Raw genomic sequence first — 20821 nt, 5'->3', positions numbered from 1 at the left:
TCTTTGTAAATATATACTTAGTTAAAAAAAATAGTTTTGTTCAGTGTATATATATTTATAACAAAAAAAAAGTTAGGTAGTTATATAGAAAACTTTCAGTAGGAAAATTTCAGGAGCTATAATTTTCAAAAAACTTTTTAATATTTATTTTATCCTCACCTGTTACCTACATACCTTCCCATCTCTAGTTTGCTGTACATCACTAATAATAAATTATTTTTGATCCATTGTATTATCATTATTAATGAACAAATAAAAGTACTATTCATACACATTATAAATAAAATTGTTTTATTTTTAGAGTAGGTTTTAGAGATTTTTGTTACTTAGAGATGAAACGGGTAGAGAATATTTAATTCTCCTTATTTTTTGTTCCATAAAATTTTCTGTGGGACCTACGGTTCAGCTAGAAAATTGAACCCAAATTTTTTTGGAGTTTTTCAAAATACGCCGCGGAAGCTCCAAAGAGAACGGTAGTTTATATCGAAATAAAATTTCGGCAGCATATGTAGGTTAACTGAAAGCATTTTATAAAAATATATAGAGTTATACAGGGTGTCCCAAAAAAAAGTTACACATCAAAGTTGTGCTTTTTCTAATGGAACACCCTATATATTAATTGGTTTTCGGATTCTAGGAAAAAAATAAAGGTGAGTTTTATTAAAGAAGCATATACCTAAAATCTAAGGATTTTGACATATTTCACATTTTGTGAAAATGAGGGGTAAATTTTAAATTTCGATAACAGCTACCTAAATTTTCGTTGACCTTGTATAGTCTGATATTTAATTACAGTAACCATTGTATGTTAAACCAAATTGAAATTTGACCCGAAAAATTATACAGGGTGAGACGAAATTAATATTGAACATTAGTCACTTTTAAAAGGAAGTTACTCGTTTATTTCAAATAGAACACCCAGTATATTATTCCGGTGTTCAATGGGGAATTTATATATCTTCAAAATATTATTAAGGTTGCCTACCCCTCAGACAAAGTGTTTCCTAGATATTTTAATTTTTATGATTTTGCGTCAGTAGATCTTTATTATTGGAAAAAATCTAGGGTGGCTGTGATATACCTTTTGTTAATTTAACAAAAATAGGGGTAGGCAACATTAATAGTATTTTGAAGAGACATGAATTCTCCATTGAATATCGGAATAATATACTGAGTGTTCCATTTAAAATAAAAGAGTAACATGCTTTTAAAGGTGATCAATATTCAATATTAATTTTGTCTCACCCTGTATAATTTTTGGATTAAGTTTTAATGTGATTTTAAGTATATAGTTAATCTAACTACATATTAGGATATTATACTGGGTAAATTCCAATTTAGATAGCTTTTATTGTAATTTAAAAATTGTTCTTCATTTTTAGAAAATGCTAAATATGTCAAAAACCTTACATTTTAGTCATATACTTCTCTAATAAAACTCACCTTTATTTTTCTCCCATCCGAAAATTAATTAATATATAGGGTGTTCCATTACAAAAAACACAACTTTGATCTGTAACTTTTTTTAGGACACCCTGTAGAACTCTCTATATTTTTAAAAAGTGCCCTGAATTAACCTACATATGCTCACAAAATTTCGTTTAAATACAAACTGTCGTTCTCCGTGGAGCCTCCGCAAATGAGAGACGCCACCCCGTATATGACCCCCCCTAATAATACTCGTTTGGTAGTTATATAAAAAATAAGTTTATTTTAATAACAATTAGTAGATTTTTACAACTATACATAAACAATGAATAATGATTCGGTGATTTACATGTTAATAAATATAAATTATGCGAAAAAAAACATTTTTATTACAAAAAAACAACTTGGATGACGTTTTCTAAGGCCTGTTCTACATAATATATAGTTTGCGGTCGTGTAAAGACACCTTAACGGTATTTTAGTTTAAAAAACATACACCACTTGCACTCTGTGTTACAGTACTATGACATAATCGGCCAAGCACTTTCATAAATATGTATAACTATTCTAAATTTTAAAAATAAACAGTGACTACACACACCGCGAAGTTTTGCAAAATGGGATGTAATAAATTATGGCAGTTGGTAGAGTTTTCGTACTGTTATAATCGGTAAATATACCGTATGATCGAAAAAAAACGGCGTCCAGTTGGCTTGGAAATGGGCGATCTTCAGTTCATAGCCATCGCTATCAGTGACTAAAGAATACAAGGACACTTAACAAGCAGAATTTGTGTTGTTTCGTACCTTCTGTTAACATTTTAAAACGTTTTTTTCTGTAATTAATTTGTATGATACCACGTAAATAAGCAGCATACACCATAGGCCTAGTCAAAACATTTATGAAAAATATACAAATCTCTTCAAGCAGCTAAGTTTAGAAAAATATGAGGCACGGCACTGTTTGGAGGTATGGTAACAATTTGGTATCGGGGTTTATTGGTCCTTGTAGTCTTTAGTCATTGGTTATAATAGTTAATTTATTGCAATATATTTAAAGCTATAAAAAATATCCAGTGGAAACTACTGGATTAAAAATACATGAGGACCAATTTTTTCTTCTGGTTACAAAAAAATTGCAAGCTGAACATAATAAAATAAGTAAATAAATTTCTAAAAATAAAAATATTTAAAATTGTTAAATAATAGAGAGGCAAAACTATAAAAATAACGTTTATCGGTGATTTGCTAAAACTCCCTAATAAAAAATGCTTAAATTGTCGTTCATTGGTGCAGTTAGGTAAACAGTTTGATGTTCAGAACATTATAAAAAATAAAAAGACTTAAAAACACTGTTATATGTTAAAAAAATGTTGTTTGTTAAAGACACAAGGTCAGCAGTAGCTCACGGTTATATATACAGGATGTCCAAAAAATGGTTTTACACATTTCGATACTAAAAAGACACTTATTAAAAAAAGTAAAGGCTTATAAAATCTGTTACATGTTAAAATGTCATTTTGCCGAAGATGTGTGAGTGGAAAGTGCTATGGTGATATATACAGTATGCCCAAAAATTTGTTTTGGAAGTTTCTATACTGAAAATCACCAGTCTAAAAAAATAAAGGCATATAAACACTGTTATATGTTAAAGAGTGTTTCTTCTGGAGAACTGTGAGTGGTACGTGGTACGATGATATATACAGTATGTCAAAAAAAACAGTTTTGATCCGGTTCTATCGCTTGTAGGTGCCCAAGTACGAATCGCAGTTCGGACATTTGTGTTTGACGTTTCTGCAAGAGTCCATGCAGAAGGGGATCAGACAGCAACCCCAGAAACATCTGAAATACAAAAATGATTTGTTATTCGATCATAAAAATAACATGAATTGTTCTTAAATCGTAGAATTTTGGCAATTTTTTGTACTAAATATTTCTGCCAATGATGAAATTCAAAAACCCTTCTAATTTCAGTATAAAGCTTCTCTATAGGGTGGTCCGAACTGTATTCTTCGGAATCATATTTTGCAGATAAAAATAAGTAAAAAAGTTCGTATAAATGTATGTCTTAAAATGTTTCGGAGATACAGGGTGTAGAAGTTTCATTTTTATTTCGATTTTTTCCAAATAATTTATTTGACACCAATTTTCATCACAAATTTCACAAATATTGACGTTACTTCAGAAATTATTCGGAAAAAATCGAAATAAAAATGAAATTTCTACACCCTGTATCTCCGAAATTAAGCATTTTAGGATACACATTTATACGAACTTTTTTACTTATTTTTTTTCTGCAGAACATGCTGCCGAAGTTTCCGGAATACAGTTCGGACCACCCTGTATATTGAAGTTTTATATCGTATACAGGGTGTTTCAAAACAAATGCGAAAAACTTCATGGGATGATTCCTTGTTCAAAATAAAGGGTAGTTTGCTTCATAAACGTTGTGTCAAAAGTCAACCATTAGGGAGATATCGCGGTACAAAGATGGCGGAAAAATAATGTTTTAATTTTTATCTTGAAAACGAAAAGAGATAGACTAATGAAATTTTATGGAAGCATTACTGTTATGAAAACACACTTTCTGGTAATTTTTTCATTTTTTTAAAATGAGTGGAAGGGATTGAAATAAACTGCCCCTATCGTTCTTGTTAACGAAATTTAAAGAAAAATCTTCTCAAACACATGCAAAAAAATTAATTTGGATAGTTTAGTTTGTTTAGAAACTTTTTTATCTCTTGTATTTTTTTGATAAAACTCACCGATTTGAAATTAAAAAATAAAATGTAAGCATTACATGTCAGGACAAAAAACATTTTTAGATTAAGAATCTAGGTAGTGATAATAACGATAATAATAATCATCTAGATAATAACTTATTGCAGTAGAGTAATGTCAAATAAAATAATATTAGGAACATCCTAAAAAGTAACAGCGGCTAAAGAGATAAAAAAGTTTCTAAACAAACTAAACTATCCAAATTATTTTTTTTGCATGTGTTTGATAAGATTTTTCTCTAAATTTCGTTAACAAGAATGATAGGGGTAGTTTATTTCAACCCCTTCCACTCATTTTAAAAAAGTGAAAAAATTACCAGAAAGTGTGTTTTCATAACAGTATTGCTTCCATAAAATTTCATTAGTCTATCTCTTTCCGTTTTCAAGATAAAAAATAAAAACTTTATTTTTCCGCCATCTTTGTACCGCGATATCTCCCTAATGGTTGACTTTTGACCCAACGTTTATAAAGCAAACTACCCTTTATTTTGAACAAGGGATCACCCCCTGAAGTTTTTCGCATTTGTGTTGAAACATCCTGTATAGTTTAAAAAAAATTATAAATACAAACTTGATAAACAAAAAAACTGTTTTTTTTTTCAAAATTTCCCACAAAAATAACTTTTCTTTTTTTGATTAATCGTACAGGATATTAAGGAATAATTCATAGCATTTAAAAATATTTTTTTCATTTAATTTTAACTAACAATCTATAATGATTATACCCTAAATGTTATTCATGTCAACTTTTACCTTTACTTAACTTAGTTATTAATTATTGAAAACATTGTAAACAATAATATTCCTCTAATTCAATTGTGGAAATCAATTAGCTGGTTTAATTAAAAAAAAGTTTTGTTATCGTACGTCTTAACACAGTTGTAAACAAAAAAAAAACAAGTGTCAACGTCATTTGGTACTGCCATAAAAAAGAAAATAAAAATTTTACACGCCAAAAGTTAAAAAGAAATACAAAGTATCATAATTTGATCAATTTGTATATAATTATTGCTTTAATATATATAATTATACATTTTATACCTATGACAAATTTTCATAGTTGAAGTACCATTTCCAAATTGGAAAATAATGCGTTTGTGGAAATTTTCCTATAATTCGCGTTAAAGACCGAAAATTTACTCAATTTCAACCGGTAGTAGGACTAATGAACTGAAAAATTCCGTATACAGGATGTCCTAGTTTGTTCTGGAAGTACCAAAGACTCATTAATAACTAATTTAAAAAGGTTTTGTTTTTTTCAGTTACGGTTTTTTTTATTTAAAAAATATTTACCCAATTATACACAGGATTACACTGGAGATGTAAGCTTTTTTCGCTGGTTTTGACTTGGTACTGGTATCAATTTCTGCTCCGCAATGCGGGCAAACCATGTGGGTTGAATTGGGTCCAACAACTGGTACTATGGTTGTAAGGATTTCTGGATCTTTTCTCACTAGAACAAAAACAAAAAAAATCATTATTTTATCAGCATTATATAACGCCCTGTATGATTTTTTAAAAAAATTCAAAATATGTAAAAAAACAAAATAAATTATGCGTGTCCAAGCGTTTTCCCGAAAGACTAACCGTTTTTTAAATAGCAAATATTGTAATATTTGAGGGGCGTTTTCACCCTCTTGGAATTTGAGATTCGAGAAACCCCTCCTTATCGAACCTCTATACCCCATCACAGTCAATCCGTTTGCCAAAAATCAGCTTTAAACGTCAAGCAGTTTAAGCAGAATCGTGATTACTCAATGGTCATATTTTATGAAACACCGTGTATAAATTTTAAAAAATCTTAAAATATGTAAAACAACAAAATAAAATACACGTGTTTAAGAGTTTTTTCGAAAAACTCACCGGTTTTTAAATAAAAAATATTCTAATATTTGAGGGGTGGTTTCACCCCCTTAGAATTCGAGTTTCGAAAAATCCCTTCTTATCGAACCTCTACACCCTAAAGTCAATCCGTTTTCCAAAAATCAGCTATTTACGTCAAGCGCTTTAAGCAGGATCGTGATTAATCAATGACCAGATTTTTCGAATACACCCTGTATACATTTTTAAAAAATCTTAAACTATGTAAAAAAACGAAATAAAATATACGTGTTTAAGCGTTTTTTCGGAAACTTGACTGTTTTTTAACTAAAAAATATTGTAATATTTGAGTGGTGGTTTCACCCCCTTGGAACTGGAATTTCGGAAAATTTTTAACGTTTCAGGGGGTATAAATATCTCCCCCATCATCAGAATTCATAAAGACAAAAAAAAATAAGAAAACCAATTTTAAATATTTAAATATAACCAACACAAGAATACTTCAGATTTTTTTACCTGTCCAGTCTGTTTTTTAAAAAAAGATATAGTCCACAGAGATATAGTCATTATAAATCAAAAAACTTGTTTTAAGATATTTTTAATTAATATTTAATTCATTTTGTATTTTTTTATCGATTTTTTTGTTATCTAAAAGTCAGGAATGCCTTTTAATTCTCAAACTGCTTATATATTATTGTTATTTATTTCAAAAACGATAAAAAATACACCGTCAAAAACGTACGTCACAAACTTGAAAAAAGGCAATTATTTTTATCCCAGTCCATTTAATATTCAAAACCTTTTTATGAGGTTGCCTAATTTGTTGACCCATATCGTCTAGATAGTAAATAATATTGTGAAATCAAATTAATGGTAATATATTGTACAGATGTAATTTTGTTGTAAAAATAAACACTGATGTATTGTTTATATAATTTTCCTTTTAATATGATATAAGTATTTGGTAAATTAGTTTCTGGGATCATATGATTAAGGAACAACAAACAAAAACAATGAATAAATCATAAATAAATGTATCAAATTTCAAGAAAAACGGTTTACCATTATTCTTGAAAATAAACACATATACCTAAATCATTTTCAATCTTATTATTACCCAAGTTGGGAAAACACTAAATAAACCAGAAAAATTAGCTAATGACAAAGGAATTCTATATCATTTTATAGGAATTATTCACTATCGAAAACAGTCAAATTTGATAACATAATTGTAAAATAATTATTAATAAATTAAATTGGGAAACATGAAAAAAGTATATTAATCTTTCCGGTTTTTCTTCGACATTTTCTAGAATTTTTAATATTAAAAAATACTAAATTAAACATCATGATTAACAACAAACTTTCAGTGGATTTTGTTTTGATCGGTTAAGTAAAAAATCACTGAAACTTTGATGATTCTCTAGTTTTTTGCTTTCATTTTTCATATACCGTATGATCGAGAAAAAAACGGCGTCAAAAAGAGCTGAGAAATGGCAATCGATGATATAGTCTGTAAAACGAATAACTTTGAATTTGACAGTTCTCGCGGGCTTTTCTAGTGTTAATTTTATTAGGTTATCAACTTGCGGCCATGCTGACGCAATGCCGTCTCTAATAGAATAGCCTCAGAGCGAGATTTATGACGTCACGCTAGTTAGATACTACGGATTAATAAGTATGTTGTAGAATACATGGAAAACATAATTATTCCTCGTATTTTTGGTTTGTATTTTAAAAATGATATAGTTTACATGAAATATACATAATATATAGTTAATAAATACAATATATATATATATATATATATATATATATATATATATATATATATATATATATATATATATATATATATATATATATATATATATATATATATATATATATATATATATACCTATTTATAGTAATAAATACTTTGGCAGATAAACTATAAACCATACAAATGCAGCAAATGTTTTACAATATGGCTGAAATCGTACTGCATAGTCAATGTAGATAGTTTTTGTGTTAAGAATAATAATTTAAAAAAATATGTGGTCATCTTTTGACAAGTTTATATTAGTTTATTAATTGCAGTAAACATTATAATATATAAATACATTTTGTGATTGCAAATAATAATACACTATTAGTAGATATTGAATGTTTTTTGTTAAATTAGATCGATTTTCAAACCCCAAAATTTAAAATATCTTATGCACCAACCATCCAACCATTATCTTATGCACCAACTATTTATTATTTGTATATTGTAAAATATTTGCTGCATTTGTATGGTTCATAGTTTATTTGCCAAAGTATTTATTACTATAAATAGGTATATATTATATTGTATTTATTAACTGTATATTATGTATATTTCATGTAAACTATATCATTTTTAAAATACAAACCAAAAATACGAGGAATAATTACGTTTTCCATGTATTCTACAACATATTTATTAATCCGTAGTATCTAACTAGCGTGACGTCATAAATCTCGGTCCGTGGCTGTTCTATTAGAGACGGCATTGGTCTAATATTTAGAAATGTCAAAAGCTGATGACATTTTACTTTTGTCAATTATGACATTTCGTTTTGATTTTTGCAAGAAGAGGAAGAACTGTCACTTGTTTTATTATTTTCCTTTTCTATTTCACGAAAGTAAAAAGAGTTACCTATCTGATTCGTTCAGGCACTCAATTTAAAGAATATCAGTAACTTTTTTGATAGAGGGATTTTATATTTGCCATGTTGGTAAAAAATAACGGTCCAAATTCAAAGTTATTCATTTTATAGACTATAATTTTGGTTGTAGACGTCATTTTTTACTGTTAAAATTGCCTCATATCTATCAAAAATAGTAGATAAAATAGTACTTTAACCGCAAAGGTGGATTAAATGATACTTTAACAGCGAGGATAGGTTAAAAACTTTATTTCTTCTCGCACGTTTTTAATTGCCTCCATTTTTGAGAATTTTTGTATTCCTTTTCATAAGTTATTCGGGATTTAAATGGAAGTAGTTTGGATATGGCGTTTGTCGCCTCAGCCTGAATATCTGTTGGTAATTTACTCATTTCGTTTTGAGCCATTTCTGGCTCTAATTCAATCAGCAATCGACACGAAAGAGAATTAAAAAATATTGACTCAAAACTGACAACTAAAAAGACAGCTTTATTTATTTGTCAAATTACATAGAAACCAACGCCAACCCAGCACAATATTTTTTCTACTCGTAATAAATTCCTTGAAATAATATTTTTTGAAATGTAACTCGCTATGGAAAAAAATTTGAAATTTGATTAAAAATGACCAATTTTAATAAAAATAATCATAATTTCTTATAAAAATAAACCAAACTCCTTGAAATTATTTGATATTCCCGTGAATGAAATTCTCTCTGATGTGAAGGTGTTTATACCGTTACTACACTTCCATCTGGCTTCGAAAAACGTCAATTCTCCGTCTATTTTTAACATCGACGGTTTTATAATTTCCTCACGCAACCGGGTGATTCACTAATGATCTATTTTTTCCCGAAAAATATCCAAGAAACATCAAAATTCATCTATCAACCTGTTTTAGTCTATTACCTACCAGACTTGTAACATAATTATTAATGATAGTTATTGTTGTTGTGGTTTTCGATCAATTCGTTACGTCGATAGACGTGAGAAATCGTTACTTTCACTTCCCGTGTTGTTCTTCCTTGGTGAAACTGCAACCAGTAAGAAATAAGCGTAGAAAACTTGACTCTATTTGTGCGAATTTCGATATACAGGGTGGTTCACGGCCATGGATCGTTAGACGTTTATGGAGAACCGGTGATAGGATTTTTTTTTTAAATTTGGATTTTTGTATAAAGGCACCTACTCCATCTGTCTAATTTTTTTTCAGCATTACTAAAAGTGGTAGCATCTTTGTTATTTTAAATGAAACACCCGGTATATTATTACATTTTTCGAAACTACTAATTTTTAACCCCGACACAAACTGTACTTTGTGAGACAGGAAATTATAGAGAGAAACAAGCCCTATAACATAGGATAAAACATTTTAATGAACAGTGCTTTCCATAAAATCAATAAAATGAAAAATATACGAAATAATATACATGTAGTGATTTCTTTCGAAAATCGACAACTATGAAACTATGAACCCGTCCCGGACACAAACGGTACATTGTGAGACAGGAAATTGTAGAGAGAAACAAGCGCTATGACATGCGATACAACATTTTAATGAACAGTGCTTTCCATAAAATCAATAAAATGAAAAATATACGAAATAATATAAATGTACTGATTTCTTTCGAAAAACGACAACTATGAAACTATGAACCCTTCCCGGACACAAACGGTACATTGTGAGACAGGAAATTGTAGAGAGAAACAAGCCGTATAACATGGGATACAACATTTTAATGAACAGTGCTTTCCATAAAATCAATATAATGAAAAATACACGAAATAATATACAAAAACATTATCTTGAATAAGCGTAGGTTAAATCATAAATTCGGCATATTGAAAGATGAAATATAGTTTATAGGTGAAAGAAAGTTGTCATATTCGACCTGTCTGAATCAATAACCATTGTATATCAAACAGGGAGATCAAAAAAATATAAAAGTATTAATTTTTGCGACGTGATTGACAATATAAAAAAGTCATTTTTAACGCCTAGGCATAAAAGTAAAGCACTTTTACTCCTAAGCATAAAAGTACGAAAATATATTGACATAAAGTGTCAAATTCAACGAGCGTAACCATAGTTTCTCGATATACAGGGTGGTCCGAACTGTATTCCTGTAACTTCGGCAGCATATTCTGCAGATAAAAATAAGTAAAAATGTTCGTATAAATGTATGTCCTAAAATGCTTAGTTTCGGAGATACAGGGTGTAGAAGTTTCATTTTTATTTCGATTTTTTACAAATAACTTTTGAAGTAACGTCAATATTTTGGTGAAAATTGGTGTCTGGGAGTTTTTTGACTCGAGAAATTTGATTTTGATGTCAATATGACTGCTATTTGTAGGGGGCGCCACCTGCAGGTGTTTTAACTGTTTTGAAGAGTAATAACTTTTCGTCCGTACCTGTATAAAACTACTGAGTGAAAAAATATACATTTCCGTGATTTTCTACGTAAAAAAAGTGTCTTTCTATATTTATATCTATAATCAAAATCAAATTTCTCATGTCAAAAACTCCCAGACACCAATTTTCATCCAAATATTGACATTACTTCTGAAATTATTTGGGAAAAATCGAAATAAAAATGAAACTTGTACACCCTGTATCTCCAAAACTAAGCATTTTAGAACACGAACTTTTTTACTTATTTTTATCTGCAGAATATGCTGCCTAAGTTTCCGGAATGAAGTTCGGACCACCCTGTACATCAAACAGGGAGACCAAAAAATATATTTATTTCCATGTGTTATAAAATCGCTCAGTAGAGGGAGATGGCCGATTCTACATCAGGAGGATCAGGAGGATCAGAGGATCAGGCGCACTGCGCATGCGCTAGGAACATGTAAAATACGCTAATAAACAGGTTTGAACCGCTTTGAACAGCTTTTGAACAGCTTTGAACCGCTTTTTAGCTTAAAACAACAGACCTGTTCATTTTTGTTCATACCTGTTTATTTCTGTTTTAAAGCTGTTCAAAGCGGTTCAAACCTGTTTATTCTTGTTTATTAGCGTATTTTACATGTTCCTAGCGCATGCGCAGTGCGCCTGATCCTCTGATCCTCCTGATCCTCCGTGTGCAGAATCGGCCATCTCCCTCTCCCTCGCTCAAATCATTTATCTTGGTTACCTGACGCCTGTAAAGGTACCTATGTGTCTAGGAATTTTAATAGTCTAAGGTTAGACATCCAACTGTGTCTTCTATTTTTATTATTCCTAGAGTAATTATACTCTACGGACATACCATAGTCTCTAGTCATCGAAAATATCCATCTCTGTGATACACGTAATTTCATTTTATGGTCTATTAAAGAAAAATAGTAGTATTACGCCATTCTATGCGTGCGTGGGGGTTTATAGCAAGCGATACCAACTTAGAGAAAAAAAATCGTCTAATGTGCCACTCGGTTTGATAATTTCCGGCTGTCTTCACGGGAAAAAAGTTAGTTTTCTTAGTAATCGAAGACCTATTTATCTTGGATTGTGTCTGTTAATATCATAGATGTTCTAAAACACGGAAAGATTGCTATACTCATGAATAAAGTGACTAGAATTTGATTCAAAACAACACAAACCAAACTAAAGACTTAAAAAATATATACAGCGTATTCTGCAGATAGAAATAAGTAAAGAAGTTCGTATAAATGTATGTCCTAAAATGCCTAGTTTCTGAGATACAGGGTGTAGTTTTATTTTTGCTTCGATTTTTTCCAAATCATTTCTGAAGTAACGTCAACATTTGGATGAAAATTGGTGTCTGGGAGTTTTTTGACATGAGAAATTTGATTTTCATGTCAATATTACTCTTATTTGTAGAGGGCGCCACCTACATATTGTTTATCTGGTTTGAAGAGTAATAGACAGTTAAAGCACGGCCAAAGACGTAGACGTAAACGTATCGTTGGACATGTACGCTTGCGCAGTGAGAAATTCACTTGCGTTTACGGATACGTGATACGTATCTTTACGTGCCTTTACGTACGTACAAAACGCAAACGTATCGAGCCGAAGGAGTTTCGGTTTTCACCCGAATGATGCCGAACGTACAAATTCACAAACAACTTGTTTCCACAACTGGCTAGTAATTAAGTTATTTCATAAATTTTGGGGCCAGTGTAACAGAACTGGGCCTATTTTATTACAATAAATTAGTATGAAAATATTAAGCATCATAATAAACTCATTTTGGAATCTATTTCATTAAATGCTAGTTCTTAGCCAAAATCCATATGAGGATTCTAAAAGATGGAATCTAATAATCATAAAACTGTGTCTGTTTTACAATATTTGTATTACTAAGAGCATTTTAAGTTGTAAGGACTACTTTCTGTAATAAAATAATTTCCATTTATAATTTTCTTCATTTTTTGAAACTTTTATAAATTTAATGTGGAATCAATGGAATAATAGATATCCATTTTCAGTTTTAAAATTAAATAAATTGTTTTACAAAATAATTTAGAATTACAAATGTACCATTTGCGTTACGTACGTCAAAATACTTGCTTTAACTCTTGTTTACACGACAACGCAACGGCAGACGTAACGTAGGTTTCTGCGATACGTGTCGAGAGATACGTATACGTATTGTGCCTTGCTTTAACTGTCTAATAACATTTTGTCCGTACCTGTATAGAACTACTGAGTAAAAAAACATTTACGACGTTTTTATCATCATTTTTGCAGAGAGAGAGAGAGAGAGAGAGAGAGAGAGAGAGAGAGAGAGAGAGAGAGAGAGAGAGTATTTTTTCCCTCGGTAGTTTTATACAGGTACGGACAAAAAGTTATTACGCTTCAAAACAGTTAAAACACATGCAGGTGGCGCCCTCTACCAGTAGGAGTCATATTGACATCAAAATCAAATTTCTCATGTCAAAAAACTCCCAGACACCAACTTTCATCCAAATTTAGTGACATCTAAGTCTATCTATAAAATTTAACGTCGATAGTTACGAGTTTTCTTTCAGCATCGGAGCCAAATAAAATAAAACCGTCAGCGAGGCGTTCCCAATGCGTAAAGTGCAGGATTTTCTTTTTATTTTCCTTTTTTTTTTCGGTTTCAAGCCAGTATTGTTTTCGTAGCTATTTTTAGCCTTTACAAAATGAAGCTCTAAAAGCCTTTCAGAAATAAAAGACATACAGATATAACATCTCTTCATATCGGTCTCTGTCTCCTTTAAAAGTCAACTCATGTAGGTTGAATATATCTACAAGATTTGCTAGAAATGGTCAAGCGTTATGTACTGGAATTTAAAATGTGGTACTATAAAAAATCTATGGATATTTTATTGAAAAAATGGAAAAAATATGTTAAATCTCAGTGATTATTATTAATTATTATTGTCTCATGAGTAGAATGGAAATATTGGAAATTTCTATGTAATATTTTAGTTTTAATCATCTGCTGATGATACTAACATGGTTAGCAAAACGCGCGTCCAGTGTATAAGTAAAATTGTTTTGGTGTATTGTGGTGATTTAGTGTTTTTATTTTGCGTTGCAAATTATATAAAAATATTTAAAAGTAATACCTTGTAAGTAATTATATATTGAGAAACTATGGTTACGCTCGTTGAATTGGACTCTCTTCTTTATGTCAGATTAATAAAATATTTTCGTACTACTTTGGTGCTTTACTTTTGTGCCTAGGCGTTAAAATGACGTTTCTATATTGTCAATTACGTCGCAAAAATTAATACTTTTATGACGTTTGAAAAAAAAACGTGTTTTTTAGTCTAATAAGAAAAGAATGAATGTTGCACATTGACATTTACTGAATTATAACAAGCCATTAACTTGATCCTTCTAAGGTGTATTAAACCATACATTAACGTACAAAGGTTATTAGGTTATACCTCTTTTTAATTATAAAAAAAAACATAATTATATTTAATCTACCCATTATTCATAGACCCTTGGTATAAAGAATAAAAAATACATTTATGAGAACTTAGTTAAAAGAAATTTACAGAACAATGCTCGCATGATTTTAAATTACTTAAAAAAAGTGAATTTTAATATATAATAACTGTGATACATTTATTAGTATGATTAAAACTAAAAATCAAATAAAAACGGTGTCATGGTAGGCGAAGAAACGTGATTTTAGTTCGAGCTTTACTATGTCTATCGCTGCTAACTTATTAAAAATTATTGAAAATAATAAAAAAGGATTTATTTTTTAGAATTTTATATATTTTATGTCAATAGCTTCATAAATTATCATTTCTACGTTTACCCTGACGTCATTTTTTTATTCGAAAACATCAAAATGAACGAAGATGATATATTTGTTATTTTTAATTGTTTAGATATTGCGCAAAACTTTGTTATAATTAAAAATTTCGAAATTTCTGTAATAGAGAAATAAAAATATTACATAAATAATATAGCCTTGTTATGTTGAGGATGTTTCATTGAAAATCCAAAAAGCACTACTACGCTTTTTATTGATTACGTTTATCACCAGTAAAATGCCATAACTGTCGAAAAAAAACGGCGTCAATGATGGCTTGGAAATGAAGATATCTGATTTTGTACCAAGACAACTGGACGCCGCACAGTGCTTCGTCCCATGGACAAAAATCAAAAAATAAGTTAAAATTTACTAATATCTGAATATATAATTCTATACCTATAGCAATGTTCAACCATCCTGTATATTATTTTTCATAAACAGCGTTTTTGTTAGCAAATATTTTCACTAAAAATAAATTTTGCGATCATTATCTTATATCAGTGAAAAGAATAACATTCATAGTAGTTCTGTATATTATGGAGTTAAACGGGTACGTACTTAATTGAAAGCCACTATGGATATTGTTAAACAAGGTATATACTTTAAATTTATTTCTAAACAAGTTCGTGATTGTTTAGTTTTTACTTATTTTTTAAGATGATTCTTAAATGGGTATAAAAATTTTACGTTTTCAAACTTCAAAAAGGCATTTAAAAAAACCATATCAACACATATCGTATTTATTGAATATTTTTGTTGCCACTTTTAATTTTTGTATAGTTCACCTGCGTCTGCTTGCGACGAACTTTATTTTATAATACTTTTCAGATGGAGTAAAATTGATAAGCAATGCCGATCTGGCTAATACTTGGCTTGATCACAAGGACAAGAACTCAAAATTATTTGTATTTCAAAAAATGTGTTCTTTATTAGATACTGATGAACCTTCCAGTCAAATGAGACACCACTTGTGCCTGAAAAAGCCCACTATGTTGGAACGAAACGCCGCATAAAAATTTTCCAACTTTCAATTTATTATAAAACCTCATACCCAAGAAAAGGAAAAAATAATATATGGATATGGTCTATTAAAGAGGTAACTATTAATATCCGAACCCCTCATACCAGCAAGAAGAACAGTAACAACGCCAAAAATTAACTTATTAGAAAATGATGTACAGAAATATCTTATATGTGAGGATACTTCATCTACCTGTGATTTGGATACTATAAATTTGGAAGATTCTGTCAGCAGTGATTCTCCTGAATCAGAGTAGTTACGATCTATGCGTTTTGTTGCCCTAAAGTAAATTTATAGTATCTTAAGTTTTTTTTAATTAAATATAACATTAACATAATGTTTCTTTTTCATTAAAGAAAAACATTTTTATCTTATATTAGGCTTATATTGTAGGAATCATGTTCTAATGTTATTTCAATTCTGTTTTATCACAGGAATTTATTTAATACTTACACCGTTTTCATACTATAACTTATTATTTGCTTAGATGGAACACAGCTCCAACATTATTATTATTTATAAGATTTTTTTTTCATAAACGTGGGACTAAGAACATCATCATTTAGTACAATGAGAGTACTCATCATTTGTGTCAAATAAACCTAGTTTGAATAAATTGCTTACAATAAAAGAGAAGTTTTGGATTTTTGTCCTCTAGAGCCATATGTTTGAAGCACTGTGCCCCGTTTTGATCATAATACGTACTACGACTATATTTTTTTAATGACAAAAAGAAATAAACGTTTTAAAAATTCGTCTAATTTTATTTTTCATTACAAAAACCACTTAGTTGTACCTAAATACTGTGTTAATTAATGGCTATTATAGGAATAACAGAAGAATCCTTGTTCTAGGTTGTAAACAAACAAGTCAATTCACCTTAAAATTGTAGATTTTTAAATGGAATACCCCATGTTTTAAGTTAGGTGGATTTCCCATGATTAAGTTACTCAAAATAACAAAATGTCAAGAGTTGTTTGAGTCTTGATCTAAATTTATTCAAAAAATATTGTTTTTAAGTATACCGCGTGCGTCTCAAAAGTGCCCTATAACTTTTTTATTTTTTCAATTAAAAAAAACGAGATTTGGTATGTTAGTATATGACATAAATTAGGATTGATTGACGTATTCAATTGTTTTTGGTCACTTCCTGTTTCACCGGAAATGACTACAACTTTTGATTTTTAAATGGCACCCTCGGTATTTTTTTACCTTATTCGATAGAAAATTTCACACCTCTACTTTTCAACCAATAACATGCTTTAATGTTAACTAGTTACCATGGCAACTGAAAAAATTTCCGGAAATTTTTTCGAGGCGCCACGAAACTTTAGTGGAAATTTTTTGACAGTTGAAAAGGTAAACATAAGATCTACAATCATAATGTGAATGAACTACAATGTCTATATATTGAAATATTACCCATTTGAGTTTTAGCATTTGATGTAACTAATTAAAAATATAATAATATTTGTTAATATTATTAACAAATTGAAATTATTTTAAAATGTCATGTTGGATTAATATTTTTTTCAAATTTAGGTGTGAAATTTTCTTACCGAATACCACGCAAGCTTAAATTATTCCTGGAAATTTTCTTTCGGGCACGAATATTTTAGGAAAATTATCCCTCGTCTTCGACTCGGGATAATTTTCAAAATATTCGTGCCCTCAAAAAAATTTCCGAAAATAATTTAAGCTCTTGTGATATTATAAGTGAAAATAACACTCTGAATAGAATGACATATCATATGTCAACTTTTGACATTTTCGCATATGGATTATTTGAAATTATAACTTGCGGTTCGTCACGAAAATTTGACTCGAAATACCAACTGTGTGATATCAAATTACTCGTAAAAAAATGCTTTTTTCAAATATGCTAATGAGCCACCCTCATTCCATTTGAAAAAACTGAGATATGATTAAAAACACGATTTGAGCATTTTCTAACTGGCCAGGACAAGACACTAAAACATTAGAGATCTATTTTTCCAAGACTCCTTGATTAAAAATTAGTGTTTTAAACACAGCCATGGCAGTCTAGATTGAAATTAAAAATACGATTTTTTATTAAGCGGGACTGTCAAAAGCTGACATATGATATGTCATTCTATTGAGAGTGTCATTTTCTATAAAATAAAGTAGAAAAATACGGAGGGTGCCATTCAAAAATCAAAAGTTGTAGTAATTTCCGGTGAAACAGGAAGTGACCGCAAACGATTGAATACGTCAATCAATCCTAATTTATGTCATATACTAATATACCAAATCTCGTTTTTTTTATCTGAAAAAATAAGAGTTTTAACTCACCCCCTATATAAGGTGATATAATGTTACTGTTATATTTCCTGATGTTTTTTTTTGTTTAGGAGATATATATACCTACGAATATATACATATTCTCTGTCGGGTACCTTTAAAAGTATCCCTCTGTATATCACTTGACACTGCCTATTTTTTAAGAACCCATTATTCTAACATTTCTTTGACATATCATCCAAAGAAGTTTTTTTGTCAATTTATAGTAAATGAACGTTTAGGGATTGACCGCTCCAAAATTATTATCGATTGTCATTATTCCCTAACCGTCTTCGACGCCCTTTTTTTCTTTCGATCATACGGTATAAAAATCGTAATATTCTCAAAAATTATGTTGATAAAAACCTTGATTATGATTGTTTTAAATTAAAATCACCGAAACTAAATGTTTTTTATATAAAATAATAACAGAAAATACAAAAAAAAAATAATATACTGTCACATCAGAAGAAAAAATATTATTTTTTTCTAAATATTATTATTATTTTATTAAATTTTATATTGTATTTTTTTTAATACTTACAGTGGTACGTAGGTATGTAGGGTGCTGTTGGGGGAACACCCCCAACTGCCTGTGCGTATGTAGGGGGCGCTGCGGGTGGTGGCCCGTAAGGGGGTGGCATTGACGATCCTTTACTCATTTTTCTTCAGTATTTTTCAAAAACAAACTTTTATTTATCTCCAAATAAACCAAAACGAACCTCAAGACTATTTTCCCTTTAAATTTTAAAGAGATCTCCCTTAAGATTTTTAAAAACCACTCAAAAAAATTAATAAAAACCCGCACTTTTCACGATATCTTTTTTTTTGTTGTTGTTCTTGAGTCTTTTAAATTAAATTTATAAAAAAGAGAAAAAACAAACGAAGGTCTGTGGAGATCTTGACCAATCAACGCGAACAACAGCCTGCTTGAAACTAAAAGCATGGAACGGGCTACGACGCTCGTTTGTTTCGCCACCGTACGTTCTAAATCTGGTAGGCCGAGGTCACACTTTTCATATATACCAGCCTATACTAAGGCGGCGCTGAAAAAACTTATAGGTGCCGTCGGTATATTGGGAGTGGGCATTTGTCGTGAAAAATCGAAGAAAATTGACTCTATAAAGATGAAAAACCCTTTCCCAATTAGTTGATTCAAAAGATTTTCCATTATATCGTTTAATATACGATATAAAAAAAAATTGGAGCCGGGAGGCCCGTATAGCCGCCCATTCTAAAATATGTTCTTTTAGTTTCAAAGTAAAGGAATTTTCAAATTTTTTTTCTCTCAAAAACTGCGACTTTGACTGATTTTGATGTTATAACAAATTTTGTTGCAAATATTATTCCTAATCTTAATTTGAAAACCGCGTTTCGCTAGCTACTGTAATTTTGGAGTTACGATTTTTTTAAATGTTTAACCCCCTACCATACCCCCTTACCAACCCCCACCCACCCCCCATGCTGCCGATGTTTCCGGAATGCAGGTCAGACCACCCTGTATAAAGGGGTGATTCTTGGATCTATTCTATTTAAAAAAAAATTCTCTAGGTTGCTCCCATTTTTTTTTGCTATACGCAAAAAAACGCCAATCAGAGATTCTAGGCATATTTTATGTAGATTTTGGCCTTTGCAAAATCCGGCTTATCCCAAAAAGGTTGTTTCGAGATGTTATCAAAAACTGTTTTAGCAAATGCTTGAAGCGTCCTTTTTTTCAATGAACGTGTCCATTGAGTGGAATCATTGTTTTGTATATCGTTTTTCTAGAAATAAAAATTAATATTTAATTTTTAAAGAGAAAAAAAAACAAAAATAATTAGGATAAGGCGGGTTTTGTTGTAGTATCATGCATATTACGGGTTTTGCTACACAGCTTTTTTGGAATTTGATATCTATAGGAAAAATACGACCACACGCAGATATATTCCTAATGAATCACATCATAGTGTTGAACATAAAATGGCTAGTTTAAATTTCTTAGTTCATAGATTACTTAATTTCCCACTTTCCAACGAAAGATATGAAATAGAAAGAGATTACATTAGGAATGTAGCTGAGTGTAATGGATATTCTCCTTCACTAGTTGATAAATTAATTCGAAAACGTAGGTATAGGTTAATGATTTCTGAAAATTCGACTTTTCAAGTGAAGAAAGATACGTCTAAATATTTTTCGATACCCTTTGATAGAGAGTTATCCCGTGGTCTAAAAGGAATTTTTAAGAGTGTCAATTATAAACTAGTGTATAGTGCTAATAATAAATTACAACAATTATTAGGTAATCCAAAGGATAAAACACCTCCACTGGAAAGGTCGGGTATTTATGAAATTTCTTATAAAGATTGTAATCAGAAATATGTTGGGCAAACTAGAAGATCAATATTAACTAGATTTAAAGAACATTTAGCTCAGATAAGATATGGTAGACCGGATAAATCTTGCGTTGCCGAACATATTGTTGATAAAGAACATTGTATAGATCTTAATAATTTAAAATTAATTAAACAAGTCTCAAATTACAGGCAATTAGATGCATATGAAAGCATCAGAATT

General features: G+C 30.0%; 1 protein-coding gene across 1 annotated transcript; it reads right to left on the bottom strand.

Annotated features, from left to right (window-relative positions):
- Positions 1–1689: 1689 nt before the first annotated feature.
- Positions 1690–19290, bottom strand: LOC115878983 (LITAF domain-containing protein-like). The gene is made up of 3 exons (XM_030895598.1): positions 18813–19290; positions 5501–5660; positions 1690–3269 (listed from the first exon to the last, which is right to left on the bottom strand). Exons 1-3 carry the CDS (start codon positions 18928–18930, stop codon positions 3164–3166), a joined length of 384 nt encoding a protein of 127 aa, XP_030751458.1. The 5' UTR covers positions 18931–19290; the 3' UTR covers positions 1690–3163.
- Positions 19291–20821: the final 1531 nt, after the last annotated feature.

The sequence above is a fragment of the Sitophilus oryzae genome, unplaced genomic scaffold (assembly GCF_002938485.1).
Source record: "Sitophilus oryzae breed Bouriz unplaced genomic scaffold, Soryzae_2.0 scaffold_154_pilon_pilon, whole genome shotgun sequence".
Lineage (NCBI taxonomy): Eukaryota > Metazoa > Arthropoda > Insecta > Coleoptera > Curculionidae > Sitophilus > Sitophilus oryzae.
Note: the sequence above shows the minus strand (reverse complement) of the source record. Positions and strands in the feature narration are given on the sequence as shown.